The sequence below is a fragment of the Sinocyclocheilus grahami genome, unplaced genomic scaffold (genome assembly GCF_001515645.1).
Source record: "Sinocyclocheilus grahami isolate Dianchi unplaced genomic scaffold, SAMN03320097.WGS_v1.1 scaffold2.1, whole genome shotgun sequence".
NCBI classification, from domain to species: domain Eukaryota; kingdom Metazoa; phylum Chordata; class Actinopteri; order Cypriniformes; family Cyprinidae; genus Sinocyclocheilus; species Sinocyclocheilus grahami.
Window position 1 is genome coordinate 3,601,566 of NW_015505181.1, and position 22,450 is coordinate 3,624,015.

At 37.6% G+C, this 22,450-nt stretch overlaps 1 protein-coding gene and 1 long non-coding RNA gene across 3 annotated transcripts in view; one reads left to right on the forward strand and one right to left on the reverse strand.

The window, feature by feature from the left end:
- The window catches only part of LOC107550698 (uncharacterized), a 19,133-nt gene extending 11,753 nt beyond the window's left edge, over positions 1 to 7,380 (reverse strand). Inside the window, exons 1-2 of the long non-coding RNA XR_001604693.1 lie at positions 7,370 to 7,380; positions 2,496 to 2,497 (exon numbers count right to left, since the gene is read on the reverse strand). This is a non-coding gene — a long non-coding RNA (uncharacterized lncRNA). The remainder of the gene's footprint in view (positions 1 to 2,495; positions 2,498 to 7,369) is intronic.
- synpra (synaptoporin a) overlaps positions 7,223 to 22,450 on the forward strand; it is a 22,068-nt gene continuing 6,840 nt past the window's right edge. The window contains exons 1-2 of one of the 2 annotated variants that reach the window (XM_016231896.1): positions 7,223 to 7,298; positions 7,443 to 7,508. In XM_016231896.1, coding sequence (XP_016087382.1) covers positions 7,281 to 7,298; positions 7,443 to 7,508 — 84 coding nt within the window. In that variant the 5' untranslated portion in view covers positions 7,223 to 7,280. Of the gene's footprint in view, positions 7,299 to 7,442; positions 7,509 to 19,945; positions 20,009 to 22,450 lie in introns of those variants that run through there. The other variant, XM_016231976.1, reaches the window with a different exon arrangement.

Below are 22,450 nucleotides of genomic sequence, written 5' to 3' on the forward strand. Positions count from 1 at the left end.
CCCCCCCCCCCCCCCCTTACTTTTTAATATTTTATTTTTAAAAAATGGAATAAAACCATAAATATTTAAAAGCTATATATAAAACTATTAATTTAACTAAAAACTTAATATAAAAAAAAAACATTAAAATTAGAAATGTTGTCTTGGCAGCTAACTAAAATAAGTTGAAGTACTAAAATGACTGAAACTGACATAAAAAAAAAAGATTGCACATTACAAAATTGCACATTACAAAATTGCTAAAACTAAAATTTAAATAAAAACTGAAAATCTATAAAATAATAGCTCATTCAAAATATGAATAATATGAATTATCCTAAAATAACGCTGATGACAAATGTTTACATTTTGGGTAAACTATCCTGTTCTTTAACTTATAGATAAATCTTTTAAAATTTGACAAGCATATTTATGTTGCTATATGGTTATATGTTTTGCATTCACATTTTAGCATGATGGTGACCCATCATTTAACCAGCATGGAAAGAATTAAACTATATTATCCTCACTCTACATGGATTTTTCTGTGAGAGTTGCATGCTTATTCAATGTGGTAACTGTTGGCACAACTGGAAGAAGAGATCCAGCCATGTCGTAATTGTTCTGAGAGCTGCGCTGTGCCTCTCAGACTCTCCGTGCAGGTTAAGTGACTGTCTTGGCCGCTGCCATAATTCCTTGGTGAGCGAGCAGTGGTGTGAAACAGAATGATGTTGATTGTTCCCCAGGTCGCTCCATCATGCGTGTGCATTCCCTAGGCTTATGTCTGTGCTATTGTGCCACACTTTACTCCAGATGCCAGTCATGTCACATCTAGCCTCTTCCCAGGCAGAGAAATTAGGAGTGGCACCATGCCACCACACATTCAAATAGTACTGCTGAACCTGAGGCAGTATGGCAGCAAAGCAAAAGGGTGTTACATAACATAATTTACCTATTATATAGTACACTACAAGTGCTTGAAATGATTGTGTGTGTATGCGTTCTTGCTATTCATTAAATTACAATTGTATACACTTTATCCAAAGCAGCCTACAGTGCTTTTAAGGTATGGATACATTTGTACGCTCCATGTCAAGTACCAGAACACAGCAACCTTAAAATTAGCATTGATAAAGAACATTACAGGAATAAAAATCCATCTAAAGCACAATTAGAGACAAGAAATGTACCTCAATTAGAGTGGTTCCCTTTCGAACGGTCTCTCCCATTGCATTGACACGCTTATGGGGAAACCCCTGTTTATTCTGATACTGAAGCCTGATTTGTTTATGTTCATGAAGCTGCACAAACAATGACGCTTCAACGCACCAAAAAGTGAAAAGCTGACCTCTATATAATTCGGCTTTAAGCGCCATTTCATCATAATTTTTCTCCTTCAGTGAGAAAGATCACATCCTTGCTGACTCTGCAAGCAAGAAGCCAAAGAAGGAAGAAGCTCAGCTCAGCCTGCTGCTCGCTGCTGTAGAAGGATCCCCCTGCAGCGGAAGAAGCCAGAAGCCTTCCCCTGAAGACATCTGGCACATCTAAGAGCAAATTTCTGAGCAAGTTTCCAACGACGTTGCTGCAAATGTTGCGCCGCGAGTGTGGCTCGTGCAGGGAGCCCCTGCACAATGCAGATGGGCACAGTGAGTGAGTTGCCTGTCTGGCTGCGCTCACTGAGACATCATGCTCTCACCTTTCTCCACTCTCACGGATCGCCTTCTTTAATGAAGGCAGCCCTCCCTGCTCTGCTCTCCCGTTTCCTCTCTCCCCTAGGAGAAAGAAACCGCAAAGCAGTTGGGCTTTAACACCAGGCTCGAGTGAACTCACGCTGACACAGTTCCCGCATGCTTCACTCTCCCCCCAATGCCTCGATTCGCTTGTGTGCTTCACAGGTGAGGATCAGTGCCTCTCGTCGTCTGTGAGCGACTTGATTTCCTTCTGCGCATCTGAGGAGGAAGCCGTCATTGATAACGCCATGTCATTAATAGCTTTGGATGTTCCGGCAAAGAGACCAAAACCCAGCCTCTGACCCTCAGAAGCCGTCCAGATCCGAATGCAGAGAGGAAGAGGAGAGGGTCAGTTTTCGCTGAGGCCGGAACTCCCTCCAAGAAAGCTTGCGCTCTCTCTCCATCCCTCCACTTAACACTGAGAGATGGAAGCTCCATTCAAGCTGTGCCCGTCCTTCTCATTCAGTGGGCGCCCAAGCAAACTACTACTTTGATAGCGGACCCAAATACTCAAAAGAGTATTTCTCCTCTCCTCATTAATACGAATGTCAGTTCAAGATGCTAACTTTGAAACAGATCCTCACGCAAGTATGTCTCGAGGACTGGTTTCTGTCAGTGGATCTGAAAGACGTTTACTTTCACATTACAGCAGACATGCTGTCCTGGGACAATGTAGCTCCAGGAGAATGGAGACTACATCCCCAAACGGTTCAAATTATGTGGTCTGTCTTTGGGAAGGCAGAGGTGGACCTCTTCGCCTCAGAAGACAACTTTCACTGCCCAAACTACTTTTCGAGACAGCAAAATTCCCTGGCCCAAGATTGGCCCAGCGCTCGCCTGTACACCTTCCCCCGGTTTCCTACAGGTCATCAGACGGGTCAGGGAAGTCAGTTGTTCAGTCCTCCTGGTGGCCCCACTCTGGAGGAATCAGATGTGGTTCCCCGAGTTAATTCAGCTGCTATCGGCAGCCCGGCCTCCTTTTGGCTTTAGAGAGTGGGTTACCTGCAAGCACTGTCAGTGCTTCCTGTCTTGGAAGCACTGCCTAACGACTGTAGAGTTGTCCTCGAACCAAGACACGGCGTTTAGAGCACAAGTCATCACCCTTCTAGCGCTCCCCAATCCAGATGGTGATGGTGAGTCCCAATCTACTCTGCCCAGTTCGGGCTCTTAAAGTGTATGACGAGCACTCTGGCCTGTTTAGACACTCAGAGCAGCGCCTTTGTATGCTTCAGAGGCCGCTCTAAAGGGCTGCATGTTACGAAGCAGAGACTATTAACTATGCATCCACTATCGCTGGATAGTGGATGCAATAGCCTTGGCTTATGCCTCAGCGGGCTTGCAGTTCCCTATAGGTGTGAGGGCCCACTCCACCAGAGCAATGGCCTCTTCCTGGGCTTGGTCCAGCAGGATTTCTATTGGTGATATGGGTTATGTTATGTAGTCCTCAGCCTAAACAGCTTGGGTCTCATTATTGGCTCATGTTTACAGGAGCCCTCAGTACGAGTGCTCCAGGGCTGGGCTCGCAGAGCGGCTTGGTTCTGTACTTGCTTATAGCACGGCGCTATTGGACGCATTCCCCATAAGTGTGTCAATGCAAAGGGAGAGACCATTCAAAAGGGAACGCTCCGGTTACTAACAGAACCTCGGTTCCCTGAGATAAGGGAACGAGCGTTGCATAGGCTGCCGTGCTATAAGGCTGCACGCTAATCGATGACTGTCGCTTCAGTCAAAAGATTCTGACAAAATTGCACTCCATTTTTATGGAGGTCAGCTCCTCCCCTTTTGGCGGGTTGAAGCGCCATTGGTTGGTGCAGCTACACGACGTGAACAAATCAGGCTTCAGTATTAGAGTAAACAGGAGTTTCCCCATAAGTGTGTCAATGCAACACTCGTTCCCTTATCTCAGGGAACCAAGGTTATGTTAGTAACTGGAGCGTTTGGTTGCCGTATTTGTTTCCCAGCCACCTAGTGTTAGCAAGTCTTAATTACTGAAAACATGCCTAAACAGACCTTAGTCATGTTAGACACCATATTGAATTTAACACAGTTAAAAACAGGGGTGTGAAGGATAGATTTACAGTCTTTACAATGGCACATCCTGTATCACGTCTGTCCTGTCCTGGATCACATAATTTTTGCTAATTCACAACTTTTTTATGGAGTTGTTGTATACTGTTATATTCAGAAAGACATTTCTTCAACTAATCAATCAATAGCTTATGTTGTTAAAGAACAGGAAAATCCATTGAACTGTACTTCAATCCCTCACGGCCTCATTCCTGTGATAAATTAAATATGATGTTACCCTGACTAAGGTCTATTATATCATCTACAAAACTGCATAAAGAGACAATCAGAGATAAAGACATCAGAATGTTTATAAAGTTGTGCTGCACGTAAATGATTCAAAGCTTAATCATCATGCTGCATTGTTCTAAACAAATTTGAGATTGTGTGATTGTCGTTCACTTTTACATTCTCTTTTTGGATGTGGAGTAGCCTAGGTGTTCATGAAGAAGATGAAAGTGTGATAACCCGCTGCTGACATGATATTTCATTCTGTATAAAGGAGGATTTATTGTCCTCTTGAGTGAAGATCATGCTGTCTCATTCTGCTATTCACACACAAGGGCATTACTGAAATTCATGGGAACTGGCACTCAAATTTATGATTTTTACTGAGCCCAGTGAGTAGCTTACAGATCATAAGTTAGAAAGAGCCAGGAGGAAACTGGTCAGAGAGGCAACCAAGAGACCTACAGCAACTCTGAAGCAGTTGCAGAAATGAATGACAAAGAGTGGTCATTGTGTGCATGTGACAACAATATCACAAATTCTCCACAAATGGGCTTGTATGGGAGGTTTGCAAGAAAAAAGCCACTCCTCAAGAAAGGCCACATGCAGTCACGACTGAGATTTGCCAAAACACACCTTGAAGATTCTGAGGCAGATGAGACTAAAATTAAATTATTTGGCCTCAACACCAAAGGATATGTCTGGCGGAAATCCAATACCGCTCACCATCTAAATAACAGCATTCCTAGAGTAAAACATGGAGGTGGTAATATCCTGTTATGGGGGTGTTTCTCTGCAGCAGGGTCAGGTACACTTGTCAGGATAGAAGGAAAAATGGATGGGGCAAAATACCATCAAATTTTTGAGGAAAATCTGCTGCCCTCTGCCAGAAAGTTGTCAATGGGAAGAAGGTTTACCTTCCAACATGACAATGACCCAAAGCACACAGCAATACTGACCACACAGTGGTTGAAGGAGAAAAAGGTGAATGTCCTTGACTTGGCCTAGTCTGAGCCCAGACTTAAACCCCACTGAAAATCTGTGGAAAGACTTAAAGACTGCACTCCACGAACGGTCACCATCAAATTTAATGTGCAAAGGTAGTATAGAGACATCCCAACAGACTAAAGGCTGTAATTAAAGCAAAAGGCGGTTCAACAAAATTCTGACAAAAGGGGGTGATCCTTTTTCCAACTCGGTGATTCTGTTTTTTTTTCTGACATGTTGGTGTTATATCTTTCACTTGGATGAGTAAATACAACTGGATAAAATATATCCTTGCTGAATAAATGTATACATTTATTTTTTAAATAATCTTACTACAGTAGTGTGATAGCCTGTGCAAATATGTAACGGCTATTATTGTTAACCACAACTAAAACTAAAACCATTAAAACAAAAAAACATTTATTTTCAATACTTTAAATAAAATGAACTGAAATAAAATAAAATATTTATTTTTGCTAGTTGCCAAGGCATTTCTCTTTTTCGTTTAAGTATTAAAATAACTCAGATTAATTAAAATGTAAAAAATTATGTAGATATACATAAAGACAAAAACACAACAAAATCACTGAAAGTTTAACTAAAATTAAAATGAAAACAAAATAACATCTAATTAAAAATATTAACAAAAACTATAATATATAAATAAAACAACACAGCTAATGACTTGCATATACATATAACATACTTCCATAGAGAATGTTCAGAGTGACTGGCGCACTGAGTGTGACATGCTCTCAGAAAAAAAAAAAAAAGCACAAATCGTCCTGATGAGCGTGGCACCTGTCTGTGTCATGCACCTGTAAGGAATATTGTTAGTCCTACTTCAGTATCACCAAAACATATGCATGCAAACAACATTACTACAGTTCTGTGACATTTTACGTTGATCCCGAGAGTCCTTCTTTTGAAAGGGTGAGGGTAACCGCTGAGATAGCATCTTGTGTGTGCATGTTTGGGGTCTTTCTCATAATAACTGAAAGAACAGTGATCGGGCTAGACTTGACCTTGGAATGGCAGGCAAACACAGATCTAAATGCAAGCACACAGTAATACACAGTGAACTTTAAATGAACAGTGTCTAATAAAAAATCTCGTTGGGGCTCATGTCCCTGTAAGCTTCATTTTGACACTTACACTTTCCTGAAGTCCTTTTCCCTCATTCTCAGTGACTGCTTGAGTCCCTTTAAGCAGTATATGATCTAAGTGAAATGAGTTATGTCTGAGTGTGTTGCAAGCAAGATAATAATTTTAAAAAATGCCATCGGGGACTTGATTACAGCTGTCTGACTTTGTATACCATATGTACATGGTGACAAAAATAGACTAATAGTATTATGTGAAGAATGAATGGACACATTTAGTGTGCACTGTACTTTTTATAACAAAAGAGTTGAACTTCTCTTTCCATCTATATCAAGCTTAATTTTTCCCAAGTTGTCTTTTTTCTTTAATATTTTAAACCAAATATATGCATATATATGCACAACATCTTCATGCATATTTTCATGTTATTATCATGATTCTTTGCCCAGACTTCTTGGTCGAGTTAAAGGAGATCATTATTATGTAATGTAGCTGAGTTGGAATCTGTACTGTTTCCACACACTTGAGTGAGCATTAAGCAAATGTCACTGGACATAGAACTACCACTACAAAATACTGAATAAAACACAATATAGCCTAATAATTATGCTACACATTTAAATAATGGTTTTATCTTGTAAGCAATAAAATAGTTTATGCGAGCTGCTGAGTTTGAGAGTAACATATGCATTATTCCCACTTAAATTTGAATAAGTAAACAGAAATGTTCAGTCAATATTTGATACCCAAGCCAACATATTTTGGACTGACAAAGGTCTATTCTATAGTGTAAATAAATTGCAATTCGATATCGTCCAATAGAGAAACAATTCTGGCCACGGTTCATTTTATCAAACCCAGTCCCTGTCTGTCTCCATGGAGCTCCCGAGCACACTCGGCTCTTTCCTTAGGAGCGGTTTTTGCTTAAGACACTCGGCTCTTTCCCTGTTATAGAGCGGTTAATGATGAGGGTACTCGGTGTAGAGGGTTGATTGAAGCCGAAGTCTCTCGGCTATTTTCGTATCGAGAAACGATTAATGCCGAAGTTACTCGGCTCTTTCCGTACGGAGCCGCGATTGCAGCCGATTCCCCACTCCGCGCTCGCGACTCTAGCACATCACTCATTTAGTGTTGTTTTGGTCTTGACCTATCCTACTTACAAGCTCTTTTCTCTCAATCAAGAAAATGGAAACCGCTAATCAGGTAGAAAATTGCGTTTGTGCATTTGGCAATATCAAATGGAAATTGTGAGAAAGGTCTAAAATGTAGGCTACTGTACCTACTGGACATGTACCTAATCAAACTACATTAAATGACGCTATTGATTATGTTCATTTGTTATTGCAGATTGTGTCACTTGGGACATTACAAGTGCTTAAATTACCTTTGGGATTTATCCGCGTTCTGGAATGGGTAAGTGTGCGTAAAGCACGCGTTTGTCCTGTCAGCTTTTTCTAACTCTCGTTCCTTTACTTTTCTCAATTGGCTCAATAAACTTGGTCCAGGCATGGGGGAGTTTTACTATCTTTTATTACCATCATGTGCTGTAGTCAGTTTTGAATAAGTAGCCTATATGTGGCACAGCCATATTTATAATAGGACCCTTAATCCATTTGCGTATTTCTATTAGCCTATAAGTAGAATCGGTATTGGGCATATTGAACGGATGCATTGCTTATCTAAGTTTTGATAACCATGTCATGTATTTTCAAACATGTAAATTACTCCTCATAAGTGTAAGTGACATTCTATTGATGTCATGATCAATCCCATATACATGAACGGAGGTGTTCGGGTTTATATAATGCACCAGCACTCAATTCATTTTATGGGATTTGCTAAAACTCACAATTTACTGCTGTAAAGAAGCAATTGGTAAATGTAAATAGATTAAATATTAAGACTTGATGTCTGATGTCTGCAGACTTGATGTCTGAATTGAATGTAAACTGTAAATATATAATTAATGATAGATAAGATTTAGCATTTTAGTCGAATCATTGCAGATGAGCTTTTTTTGCTTTCTGCACATGAGGTCTGTCCATGTATAAGAGAGCTGATGTGTTTTTTTGTTTTGTTTTGTTTTTTAACATAAGCAGATGTGTGCTTATAAACATAAACATATGCTTTATTTGTTCCTTGTGTCTAATCCGATATTGGTGCAGTATGAATGAAGTGTGCAGGGACGAGTTCATAACGTGTCACTTGTTTTATACGTTATAGCCATAAACATGGGTTAAATCGTTTTGTACATCCTGCTTGATGTATTAGGATCAATTAATCCTGTTCAGTTAAAAAAAACTTTATTAGTGACTAAATGTCAGTATAGGATGTTTACTTTTTTATTTTTTTATTTTAAATGTAACCCTGTAACCATGTTACTAGAAATTACTGTCCTGCTACTAATTATAGCCTCTAGTGCAGGGTTCCTCAAATCTTACCCTGGAGGGCCAATGCGCTGCAGAGTTTAGCTCCAACCCTGATCAAACTTACTTACCTGTGATTTTCTAATGATCCTGAAGACATTGATTAGCATGCTCAGGTGTGTTTGATTAGGGTTGGAGCTAAACTCTGAAGGAAAGTGGATCTCGTGGGCCAGATTTGAGGATCCCTGCGTAGTGTGAAAACAGCTAAAATGTGTTTTCTGTTGAGTGTGGTTTAGGGAAGTGTGTGTATGACTTGCCATGGTGTCACACTCTGGTGCTCTGACATAATCTGCTTGATGAGACTCTGTATCTGAAAGTTTCTGATCTCTGAAGACATGTCCAGCTTCTGTGTATGTGTGTCCATCTGTAAGGCTTTCTGCATTGTTAGTGCTGGTATGTGGATTTAGTGCCCCATCAGACACTTTGCACAACACAGCAGGATTCCCAGAAAGGAAAATGTTCAGGAAATAGTCTTTTAAAATGGGATGCTATCATTAGCACATGGCAAGACATTTGTGCTGAGTGCTTGTAGCTACAATATAAAAGTTAATTTACTGTGCTAAGAAAAAAAAGACTTAAAAAAACCTACTTGAAATGGCAAATTTATTGTGTTCTGACTTAGTACAGCCTGACTCACTAATAAAATTGCTTTCTCTTTCCCAGATGATAGAATAGAATAGAATAGAATTTTGGTCGAATGACTGAAATATTTCTAAGCCTTTCCAGTGCTGTCCCCTGTTCTCAGCAAAGCAACTGCACAAAATCACAAGGTCGATTGCTAGACCCCTTTTCTGCCATCAAATGTATGGAGAGGTGAAAATTAAAACATTTACAATGGCAACCATAAATGGCTCTGAGCTATGCAAATGTGTGGCATGCATAAGTGGCAACGCCATTTTGGATAATTATTGCAATTGAATGCTGGGGGATTGGAGGATGCGATGCATCTTCTCCTGAGGAAATTAATCTCCCCGCTCTCCATTTAAAGTGTCCTCTGGAAAAAAAATAAAGGAGAAGCTTATCACCGGGAAAACATGCAGTCTTAATCACGTTTGGTCACACAGTGGCTTTTCTCTCTGTGTATCTCTCTCTTTCTCTCTCTCTCTCTGCAGGTCTTTGGTTTTGTCTCTGCCTCTGTAGTTTTTTTTTTATTCCTGCACAGCTGTCCTCTTGATATTTGCCCTCTCTCATTCTCTTAAAAGCCAATATTTGTGATAATGAACCAATTATTGAGCTGTTGAAGTGAGATGAGTCAGTGAGACCAGTGACACATATTAAAATATGCAAAATTATGTATTTTTGGATGAATATTTATTATATTATATTATATTATGTTTCTGAATTATTATATTATGTTATATTATAAAGACAAATACAATACAATACAAATACTCCAAATATTCAATAATACACATAATAATTTGTTTACATAGGTAAGAAGCCTTGAGAAAGATACATTAGTAAGCTTATGAAGACTTTATAAAGTCAGTTTATTTGAAAAGTGCTTTGACCGATAGGCAGAATTTCAACAGAGATGACAGACCACTGAGAGACTGAGCAGACCACTGTGATTCACTGAGGTAAAGCTGACTGACAGGAGGTAGGGTGTTTTACAAATTCACAGAAGAAAGGTTGGTTGACTACATGGAGATGTCTGTCAGTTCACTGGAAAGGCTGACTGACTGTGGGCAGATGTGCTTTGGCTGCCTGTGTGCAGAAATTCATCTGTGAAAGGTTGGCTGTCTCTCCGTTTTTCGATCTTGAGTTTGCAATCGCATGAGGTGCCTGTGTCATGAGTCATGACCCACCTTTTTGTCACATGGATAAGACACAACAGTGGAAAGACTGAAGAGCTAAACCAAATTGTGACATAATGTCCAGTAAAATAAAACAAATTGTAGTATTACAGCTGGAAAAATATAAAATCTTCTGGTAAAATCATAGAATAACCAGTTCTTTTACATGATTTGTGATCGGTTTATGACAAAAGCCAGAGCTACCAGTGTCAACACATAAGCTCCAACCGAGATGAATATAAACAAACTCAAACACACACACACACACACACACACACAATCAAATCTACAGTCGGATCGCATCCTAGTCGGGTGGCCGAGTCTGATTAACGCTGTGACAGTCACCTCAGGGCAGGGGGAGTAGCTTTGGCATATCATGTGACCAAGTAGCCATGGAAACTCCATAGGGAAACAGCAACTGAGGAAAAGAAGGGGGGACAGTGTTTTAAAAATAAAATGAGATTTTATGCCTACTTAAGATCAGTGAAGCATACAAAGAGCACCCAGATACACACGGGCTGTTATAGGCCTGAGTGCAATGTACAGACGGATAATGAGCTCTGGGACCATCCAATGAGTGTTCTACTCATTTCAACACAGATTATTTCATAAAACACTAATTGCAGTTTGCAAGAACATCTGGGAGCTGGAAATTTTCTTCCAGTGATGTACACACTCATAAAATAAAGTATCCAAAAGGGGGGTTTCATAGAGATGTACTAGAATAACCATTTTTGGTTCCTCAAATAATCTTTTTCTTATAAAGATCCTTTTGTGCAATGGTACATGAATGTTAGAAGTTCTTCATCAAACCATCAATGCCAATAAGGAAAAGACACTTGTGTTGAAAATGGTCGGAAAGACATTTGTGTTCCTTTTATAAACTTATTTAGATCCCTTACATGTAGTATGCATTCATCAGGTTATCTGGTTAACGCTAAATCACTGTTGTTAAACCAGTCTGACATCTTGAAAGAAGTGACTGTTACTTCTGTGAGGGAACATGGGATATTTTTATTCCCACCACATACTGGGAATCATTGGAATGAAGCGTGGCATGAATGCAGCGGTTGGGGGATGGAAAGGTTGGCAGCATTTTTATGCGTGTGTCTATATATATATATATGTCTGTTTGTGTGTGTGCATTCAGCAGCATTTTGTCACCTACCAGAAACATTCAGGAAGTGCTCTGCTCTCTGAGAGAGATGCTGAAGTGTTCAATACAGGATGAAAGTGGAGAGGTACACAGACGCATCGCTCTTGAGCGCGTGTTGTGTGTGTGTGATCACCCGTGGGTAAGGGATGAGTGGATGCTATAATCTGACTGATTTATGTCCAATGACAAAATCATTTTAAATGTAGTGTAAATAGGATGACATTGCCTTTTAGAGTTCATCTGTTCTGCAGTATTCTTATCAGCTGCTGTAGTAACATTTCCAGTTCTTCCTTTCTCCTTTCCTATAAGATCCATGGTGCAGTGATGGTATCAGATAGTGATAGTTATGGTAATAGTAACTTTGGAATAGTTACCCAGATAGCACACGTACATCTGCACTGTTTTTATGAGAATCAGAATGAGCTTTATGAGCTTTATCAGAATGAGCTTTATTGCCAGGTATGTTTACACATACGAGTGAGTCAGCAGTAGACTTTTATATTGAAAGAAACTGAAACAGGGTTGTAAACAAAGAAGTTATTTTTACTTTCAGCAACAGCTTGTAAGACGCAGCCAACAAATGCAGTGAGCAGCGCTGTCATCTGAAATCCCCCTTAACAGATGAAAGCACAGTATGACAAAGATATCGCTTTCCTCAGCGGAAATTCAAACTAATGTTTTATTGTGAATATGAGATTGAGCTGAAGAATGAATGCTGTATCAGATGTAGATAATCACACTCTCTCTGTCCATCTCTCTCTCATAATATTGGACTCTACATAATACAGTGAGCTATTAATACAGTAATACAATAAGCTTTCAAAGAAGCAACTCAACGTTCCTTCGTTACTAGTTCTAAAGCGATGTTTTCGAATTAGTAACTGAGGTTTGGGTCAAACTGAGATCTGAATCCATGGCGGAAGGAAGTAGTTCCACACAAAAGAGGGTTTTTAAAGACACTCCGTTGTTGTCTCTTTTTTATTTACACACTTGTGCCGTCAAACTGTTGTATAAATGCAATATCACACTCCTAGCTGTGCGATATGGCTGTATATCAGCACGCTTTGATTACCTACAGCCGAATCACAGCCTTGCTGACATACAGCCATATCGCACTGCTACTCATGTGATATTGCTCATATATTCTAAGTTGTTCAGTAATTTAAACACTAGTAGGGCTGTAAAATCAATCATAAGATCAGTCAAAATACTTCTAAAATATCTTGGGCCCTCAAGTTTTTCTTTTCCCTTCATCACGTCCCACCCGTCTCTCTCGCTCTCTGTCACTCATTCAGAATAGCTGTGTGTCTGTGAAGGCAGTGGGTCTGTGTTAGTGTAATCTTCTCCCCCTCTCCTCCTCTCTGTGCTCACAGCTGGGAAAGCTTGATAAACAAGCCACGGCATCGTAACACTCACCCGCTCGTAGTCACACCAGTGAGAAATGCGCATGTGAGAAAGAGTGAGACAGATAGAAACTGAGAGTGGAGGGATGGAGAGGAGAATGCAGCTGTAACGAATTAGAGGAGAGGGGGTGGGTCTCCAGAGCTTGACGTGAGTGTGTTTGAGGTATGTGTGCATGTGTGCTTGTTTGTTTGGGCAAGCGTGTGCTCATTCATGTGAGAGTTATGAGAGTGAGCATCTAGTGCAGTGGTATGAGCCTCACTGGCTCACACTATTATGCCACACATGTTCACACACATGTTGGACACTTTGACTTCTGTTGTTTCATACTGACACTAGTGGCATAATGTTGTGTACCACAAAAAAAAAAAAAAAATGGGGGTTACAGTGAAGCACTTACAGTGGAAGTGAATGGGGTCAATCTGTAAACCGATGTTATTTTAGGATTATTTATAGGATATAATAGTTAAATAAAATATATATAATGTAATAAAATATTTGGAATTAGCTTTTTTAAATATATTTTTAGTTTAGTATGACTTTCTTTCTTCTTCTTTTTTTAAGGTCCATACTAAGTCAATGGTCACCAGAACTGTTTGGTTACCAACATTCTTAAAAATATCTTCTTTTTGTGTTCCGCAGAAGTAATAAATTGATACAGTTATGGAATGACATGAGGGTGAGAAAATTATGGCAGAGTTTTCATTTTTGGGCGAACCGTCCCTTTAAGTTTTTGTAATTTAATTTTGTATTTTATTTTTTTAGCTTTTATTTATATTTATTTTGATTTTAGTAATTTCAAAATTATCCCACAAATGCTGTTGATTAAACTTAACCCTTATTAAGACCCTATTAATTCACAATTTAGGCAAAACCTGACCCACATACACACACACACACACACCAAAAGTGAGCCACATTAGGATGAGTTCCTCTGCTTTAATTACTGCAGATGAGATAAGTGAGTAAGTGGCAGTAGCTTAAGCAGGAACAGATTACAGCATCATCATTGTGACTCACCTGACCCTTCTGGGTCTTGACTGGGTCCCACAAATCCAATTTATCTGTAGAACAATCGCTGTAGTACAGTTATGTGAACAGTCCACACTTATTGACTTGGTATTTTGAGTATAATTTACCAAAATTATTTGGCAAGTTATTTCTAAGCAACTGTAAGAATGAACTGTAGTGAAAATCCCCTACAAATTTATCACTGTGACTGTGTAATTGCTCATTCAAAGCGTTTTATTTGAGGCTTTTTTTGGGCTGCCACCAGATGGCGCTAATTGCTTCATTTTCATTTCAAGTTATCACATCCAATTACATAATCATCCTCTTACATATACAGTCCAGTCTAAATGGCAGAAAGACAAAAAGGCCGAATACTAGTTATGAAATAGCCTGTTTTCCTAGAAATGTTAATGTTATGTTAATTATTACAGCGTTCAAGTTTAAACCGTCTTATGATGGTGCTGTTAGGCTACATTAAATAAATATTACTTTGTTGCTTAGAATAGAAATGGTTTAAATGGTATAGTCTCTTAAAATGTTACAGTGTGAGTTCAAAGCCATCCAAATGCATTGATACTGTTTATTACTTATTTTATGATAATTTGTTATGTTCTCAGTGCATGTTTATGATGGAAGATCTATTTACAGGCTAGTATTTCCTAACTAAAACAGATGAGGGCAGCAGAGGGGCTAATTTGAAGCGGCCTAAAAGAAATGACAATGTCAGAATAGCAACAAAAAAAAAGTACGTTTTCTCAAATAATTTCTGTTGTGGTGTCTGTATTCAACATTCATTAATGTCTAATGTGTGTGAATGTGTCCAGCTTGTTTATTTTCACAGCTTTTTTATTTGTTTTATTTTAGTTAAATTTATTCGTTTATTTAAAAAAAGATTAATATAAAATCAATACAAAAATATTTTTTATTAATTTAAGTTTATTTAGTTTGAGTTATTTAGCACTTGTTAAACTAAATGAAACTGAAAAATGCCTTGATAATTAGCTGAAATAAAATAAAAAGTTATTTATATTTGATTTTATTTCACTTAATGTTTATTTCAAATAACAAAAATATTTTATTTATTTAGTTTAGTTTAATAACACTGCTCCAAACCTGTATGATTCTTTTGCTTTCAGGCATCAACATGAATCAGAATGTCTCGTTTCTGTACAACAAAATAGTGACTGGGGTGCTCAGGTTTCAAAAACAGCAAAAAAAGTACCATAAAAGTAATCCATATGACACACCATATTACCCATTCAACCTGTTTTACACTGCTTAGACACAGAGCTGTAGCCCTTTTCTAGTGGCCTCCATTACAGTGACCTCAGTGTCGAAGCCACATTCAAAACAAATTAGTTCTCCGATGACCATCAGTGCGCTGTCGATACAGGGCCACTTCTTCTGCCGTGCTCTACCGATTCACATAAATGAGATATTGGATTCTCTGAGTCTCTTAGGCTAAGACCACTGGGTTTAAATAAATACTTCCCTCTGTAACTCAATACTAACCACTGGAGAAATTAATTTCAAGCACGGTTTCAAAGGGCTTTTCCTACACTCAGCTGTGAAATATGAAGGCTGTGTGATTCCAAAGCTCCAGCAATAAAACACCAGCCGAGCTCTACTGTGATTTCAGGCAACAAAATTGCATTCATTTTTTAAAAAAGATTTTCTTCAGTTAGAGCCACTTTTGACTAATTGAAATCATGAAAAATGAGACGTTCAAATTATTTTTTAAATAAAACATGTATTACATTCGCTGGAATAAAGCTATGATAAACATGGTTTTTAGTATTGGGATGTTTGCTATTGTGTTTGATAATGGAAATGATGTGTCATAATAATGATATTTTGTAGTATTAAGAATTTTATTTTTAAAAAGTGATTCTTTCTTCTTCTTTTAATTCAGTTAAATTCATTTAAATGTAATTTACCAGGTGTGTTAGCAAGTCCAACAATTTTTAGTCCATAAACTGGAAAAAATGTCATTACCAATAATGATAATAATAATAATAATAATAATAATAATAAAAGTTCATAGGGAACAAAAATGCAAAGTAGAATTTTCCTGATTTTGTAAAAAATTGTAAAAGATGTTAAAACTAAATTTATTATGGAGAAGTAAAAAGCCTGGGTTGGGGGCAAAATGTCATTTTTGGAAAAATGTATATTTAATATTTTATTTTTTAATGTTTAAAACTATTATAATCTACCATGTAAAACAACATTCATTCATTCATTTTTAAAGTCATCCAAAGAGACATAAATCTTCTAATTTTTCTAAATGAAGAATCATCCAATTATCCATAGAATCATCCATATCCATAAATACATACATGTAAAAATCAACAAAGTGTGAAAAAGAAGGAGGAATGAAGAATGACAGAGTTTGATGGAGTCATTCAGTGCAATGTGTTAATGTCATAGATCACTCTAGTGGCCTCTCATTCTAATCAAACGCTACTGTAATATAGCTCTGTCATGTAACATTTGTATCACACCACAAACCATCAGACAGTTTTTTGTCCATAATGATTTACTGTACACTACATAACAGCAGGTAATTTTATATGCATTCCGGCATGTAGCATCTCTCCCACTGGGAGGATTTTCTGTATTCCTGCAATACATTTCAATGACATGCATCATTGTCAGCGAAGTTAGTGCAGCGCTCAGCCTGTCCTGTTGCTTTCTGGGAGTATTTGTGAGTCTGGATATCTGTGCCTGTGTGTGAGAGTCAAGTAAGTATCTGAAGTTGTTTGACAGCCCTGGTTCTGGTGCAGCTCAAGTTTCAGTGAGGCTGAATGATCGACACATCAATAAGGGATTGTGGGAGCTCTTCGCAGTGAAACTGTGGTGTAGGTGGCTTTGAAGATGCACATACTGTATCTTTATGAGTTCTTCATTGAAATGCATTTGTTACCATTGATCTGAGATGAGTTATCCTGATATACTGTAAGGTCACAAACAGTACAGAAAAATGTGGACACCCTAAATCTAATGTTTGTTTGTTCTGTTCATTATATATACCCCCGGTTTCACAGACAAGGCTTAAGCCTAGTCCCAGACTAAAACGAATGTCTGGGCTGTTTTAACTGAAAGAAACTTGCACTGACTGATCTTAAAATCTGTCAGTGCCATTGATTTGTCTCAAGATGCACATCAGTAGTGTTTTTATCTAAGGCACATTTATAAAAGCTACTTAAATGTCCTAATTGAACTATAGCCTAATCCTGGTTTAACCTAAGCACTGTCTGTGAAACCAGGCCTTAAAACATGTCCTAAATAATATTGCAGGTTTTAGGTTCACTTAATGCATTTCATAAAGGGTGTTTACATAGGACTGTGTTTGTGGCACATTGCTTTAAAGAGGATGAATTTTAAAGATGCAACTTTTCAGATTGAGTTTTAGTGTGCAAACTGTCAGCTAACGCACCACTGAAATAATCAGAAATAGAAAAAGCGGTAGGGAGATCTAGATTAACTGGTCAACTTCTCTAGATGACTAGATGATTGTAGGATTTATTTTGTGTTTCTCATAGTTTTTATATACATACTTTAAAAAAAAAATTTTTTTATTGTACATTATTTTATTTTACAGCAATTCTAGGACTACCAAAAATTAAAGCATTTTACATAATGGTTGTAATAGAAATGACCTGAAAAGAATGTCACAGAACATTAGGTTTCATTGTTTTTTGGATAGACACCAGAACTTATTATTGGGTTTTACCCACAACCTATCAAATTTTTATGTAGTAGAGAATCTGAGTTTCTCTAGGGATTTGAAGACCTATATAGAAAGCCACAGGCACATAATATTTGGTACCTACAACTTTTACCTTACAAGAAGGTCTTCTATTTCTGTGGAAGCTCTTCATCTTAAAATTGAAGTGAGGCATTCCCCAAACCCCAGGTCACTCACAGCCTTCACTGAAGCATGACACAGTTTCTGTTTGACACAGTTTGACGTTGTCTCATTACTCTGTGGGTTAGAAACTATGAAGACTGAAGATATTCTGGTAGGGAAAGACAAATAGGGGACATCTCTCCTCATTACCAGCTCAACAGGTGCTATGCACATATGGGTCGCTGAGAGAGAAGCATCTTTTCTACTGGCTGTCGAGCTCCCACGCACTGCTCACCTGTTTCCCATGGGTTTCTCACAACTGTCCATTAGATTCAGCTAAAGTGGAATGTGATTCTACTGCTGTCAGACACACTTTCATTTGATTGCATCAGCACAGGTTTGGACTCCTTGGTGAGTGGATAAATCCGTCACAATAGGATCTCATCTGACTGGATGCTAAGTGGAGTCTGAAGGCCACACTGGGGAGTCCTTAGACTTAAAACGTGTTGAACTCTTTAAGGGAAAATAAAGGGAATAAAGTTTTCCTTTAACTTTCCTTTAACTTTTATGAAAACATACAGTAGCTTTCAGGACTTAAGTGATCTTCCTGCCCAGTGAAAACAGCATTTATTGAACATAAATGTATAAGTGTATAAGTTCATTTATTTTTATTTTTTACACACACATTAATAAATACATTATTTTTTAATTAATACATTTTTAATCTAATGAACCTATAACTAAAGCAATCAAATAAAATCAAATATAAAAAATACAAAAATAACCTAACACAAAATAAACTAAAACTAAAAGCTAAAAAAAACTATTTAAATTTTTTTTTAAATAATAAAAATGACAGAAACACACAGCAATTTTAATAAACCTTTAACTATTTAAAATGAAAACATACAATATAAAAACAGAATCTAATTCAAACTGAAATACTAACAAAAACAATATGTTAGTGATACTAAACTAACACTGCCTTAAAGCTTGTGAAATACCTCATCTTATGGAAAGTTCATAAGAATGTGTGAAATTCAGCACCAGTTCTGTTATTTTGAGATGTTCTAATGCACATCATGAGATTCTAATTATTTTTCCAATACCTAGACATAAGCTTCATTAAGGGGTGTAGCTTTTCCAAGTTACTTTGGCATGATATGTGAGCAGGCTTGTGGTTAGCCTTGAGAAGGCAGTTTTTTTTTATATATATATATATAATGACAGGCCAGTGCTGGTAATTAATCATGTTGTTTATTAGCAGAGCTTGCATTTTCCATACATCTGAAATAAGCATCTACATGACATTGACAAACTCTAAAACTATTATCTGCATGTCATCTAACAGCTTCATAACATGCAAAGCACATTTTTACTGTTTACCCTTAAAGATAAAAGTGCATGTGCACAACTTTTTGGTGGGACACACTTAACCCTCCCTCACTAATTTAAAACAGAAATATTCTTAATAATTGTTGATATTATCAAACTGTGATTGAAAAACTCCTGCATAACAGGATGGATATAACATAATTAACTGAAGAAAAAAAACATTTGGGAAAGTGCAAGATTAGCTGAACATGTAAACAAAATAATTTTCACTATATTACCATTATTTTCTTTTAAGACATTTCTGGGAAATAAACCTTTGCAAAATCTATGTAGCCGAGGCTGTGTTGGTGATTATTATACATGATAAAAATCGATATATGGACTGTAAAATGATTTACTTTCTTAAACAATTATTTATTTGTTGAACATTGGTATTTTTTATAATTGATATTCCCACCATTGCAGTGATTTTGCTATGGTTAAGGGGGTTTTAGACACTATGGTTTAATATTAATGGTTTTAATCCATTAACATGCTAATTGTGTGATATAAAACAGTGTATGCACATAGCAATCCTTCCTTTTGTTATTTGCATGTCAAAATCACTGTGGTCACAGTGATCTCTCTCATTTAAATGCAAAAGTATGACACATTGTGAAGTGATTTGAAGTTGGGGAGACCCTCTGAGTTCAGGCATGTGTGTTTGTGACTGTAGAGCAGCCCCCCATCCTCCGAGCAAAAGAGGGAGTGCAGGGTTATACTAAAAGAGCCACACAGAAGCACCAGCCCTCTCCTGAGCTCACATTCCCCCCTTCACCATCTACACTATAAGACGAGCAGACAGAGCAGAGAGAAACGAGGACAAGATACATCTAATATGTTCTGAAGCTGGATATCTCTTTTGCTTTTAAATGTGTATGGTCATATTTGCTCCGGTAAGTCCTTGCTTCAGAATCTCTGTATGTCTGGTAGCAGTCATCAGGTGGTACATAGTTATTTATTCATAGAGTTAAACTGACTTAATATTAATAATATTCTATGGTCGTTTTTGTTGTAAGATGTGGGATTTTTTATGAGTTTTGTGGTGCAGTTTCTTCAACAGTAAGGCTCCAGATCTCCCAACATCCCATTCATCAGAGACCTTTTAGGTGCTAACATTGCTCTCATCATTCGACTGAATCATTCGTAATTCCGAATGAGTGAAATGTCTATTTCTGTAAGCTTATGAATGAGTCATTATTTACGATCAATGAAATGTGGTGCAAAAAGGCGATTTGGTTTCCAGTTTTTTTCACACAGTATGTTTAGAGGTCGTTGGACTCACACTGTATCTATGCCATTGTGAGCTTTTTTAGGCTTACTAGAAACTGAAAAAAAAATGAATTTCTGTAGTTGAATAGATTGTAGTGATCAGGTTGAGGAAATTCACTGGATATCTATCTTTATGTTACATGGTACCCCGAATAGACTTTTAAAGTAATAGGCTAGACTGTAAAACTATGAAAAAATAGACTGATAGAGGACTTAATGTGAAAAAGGTGGGCAGGCTTAGTAGTCCAAAATGTTTATATATATAATGTACTCCATTCCAGAAGAGCTTCTGAAGTCTGAGAAACTGGCCCTTACATTTAGTTTTTTCAACATTTTCTGAGCTGATTTTGTCTTAATCTGTGAAATGTTTTTAAGTATGGTATATATTTTATACACTACCATTCAAATGGTACTAAGAAAAGGCTGTATGTATTTGATCAAAAATACAGTAAAAACAGTGATATTGTGGAAAAAATTATTACAATTTAAAATATCACTTTACTATTTTTATATATTTTAAAGTGTAATTTATGTAATGGCAAAACTGAGATTTTTTTTTGTGTGTGAACTTCAGCATCATTACTCCAGTCTTTGGTATCATATGATCCTTCAGAAATCATTTTAATATGCTGATTTGATGCCCAAGAAGCATTCCTTTTTATAACAATGTTGAAAGCAATTCTGTGCTTATTATTATTTTTGTGGAAACTGTGATACACTTTTCCAGAATTAAAGGACAGCATTTATTTGAAACGGAAAACTTTTGTAACATCATAAATGACATAAACATTATAAATAGGTTGATTTCCTACACACTTTTGCTCTGTTTGTTTGAGTGCCCTGACATAGAAACAACCAGTGGAGTTTGCAGGACCGCCTGTTTGGCTGACCAGTGACAGATGTGCAGAGTATTTGAGATGGTCCTCACTGCAGAAAACAAGATCCAGGGGGTGTGGTTGGATCCAGATCCAAGTCCTCCCACCTTACATATACTTAAACCTACCCGTCTCCACCCCCTGATCACTAAACCCACCCATCTACCCATCTCCACCCCTAACCCTACCAATCTCCACCCCCTAGATGTAGATCCAACCCCGCCCCCTGGATCTTTGTTCTGCAGTTCTTAGAATTGACAAGACGGTTGACCCTGAGTGGTCAGCTAAATATCTACAGTGGATCTAAAATATTAATAATTAATCATAATTAGTTATGGTTAATTATTCATATTTCCCCATGAGCTAAATTCGCTACAGAGGGCTACTGGAGTATCTGAGGAAACCTGTCTGAAAACAGATGTTAATAGTGGAGATAAATTACACATTTCACTTTTAAGGAAAAAAGTTTGTATTCCGGTTCTTCTTTTTTATTATTATTGCATTGACTGACACTGTCATTGCACCATTAATGTCTTTTTGCCACAGAATTCTTTGAACACTATTACAAAAAATAAAAAATAAAACTGAATGTTGAGTGCTATCTCGATGTGCACTTTCGTTCCTTCACATTATGCTCTGTCTTGAATTTTGAATACAGTCTCATCATTAATTTTTTTCTTGCTTTCAGTCTTGCATATCTGCAGAATGACTTGAAGGGGCCTATATGGGTTCACTGAGATGTATTTCCTCCTACAGAAAGCCCATTCTCATATCAGTATCACAGAAATGTGTTTTATGCCAGTCCGTTTAGCTCTCAGACATCTTGAGCATGTGCTTAATAAGACTTCACAATAGATCCATGGCCTAAATAAAAAGGGATAATGGACATATAAAGAGAAAAATAGTGAGAAAGAATGGGACAGAGGCAGGGTTTATAGAGGTATCAGGAGAGGTTGTGTAAAAGAGATAAATGTTAAAGACAAGATAGAGGAGACACAGAGAGACAGAGAACACCTCTTGGTGGTTGTGATCACTATTATGAAAGTTGTTCAGGCATCATAGTTTCACTCGTGTTCGCAAACATCCTTTGCATCCTTTGCTTGACACCTCCGAATGAGAATTCATCACTTGTTTACTGTGGCTCGGACTCGTCTCGTCGTTGGCAATTCAAACGGTCCCTTTAAGCACTTT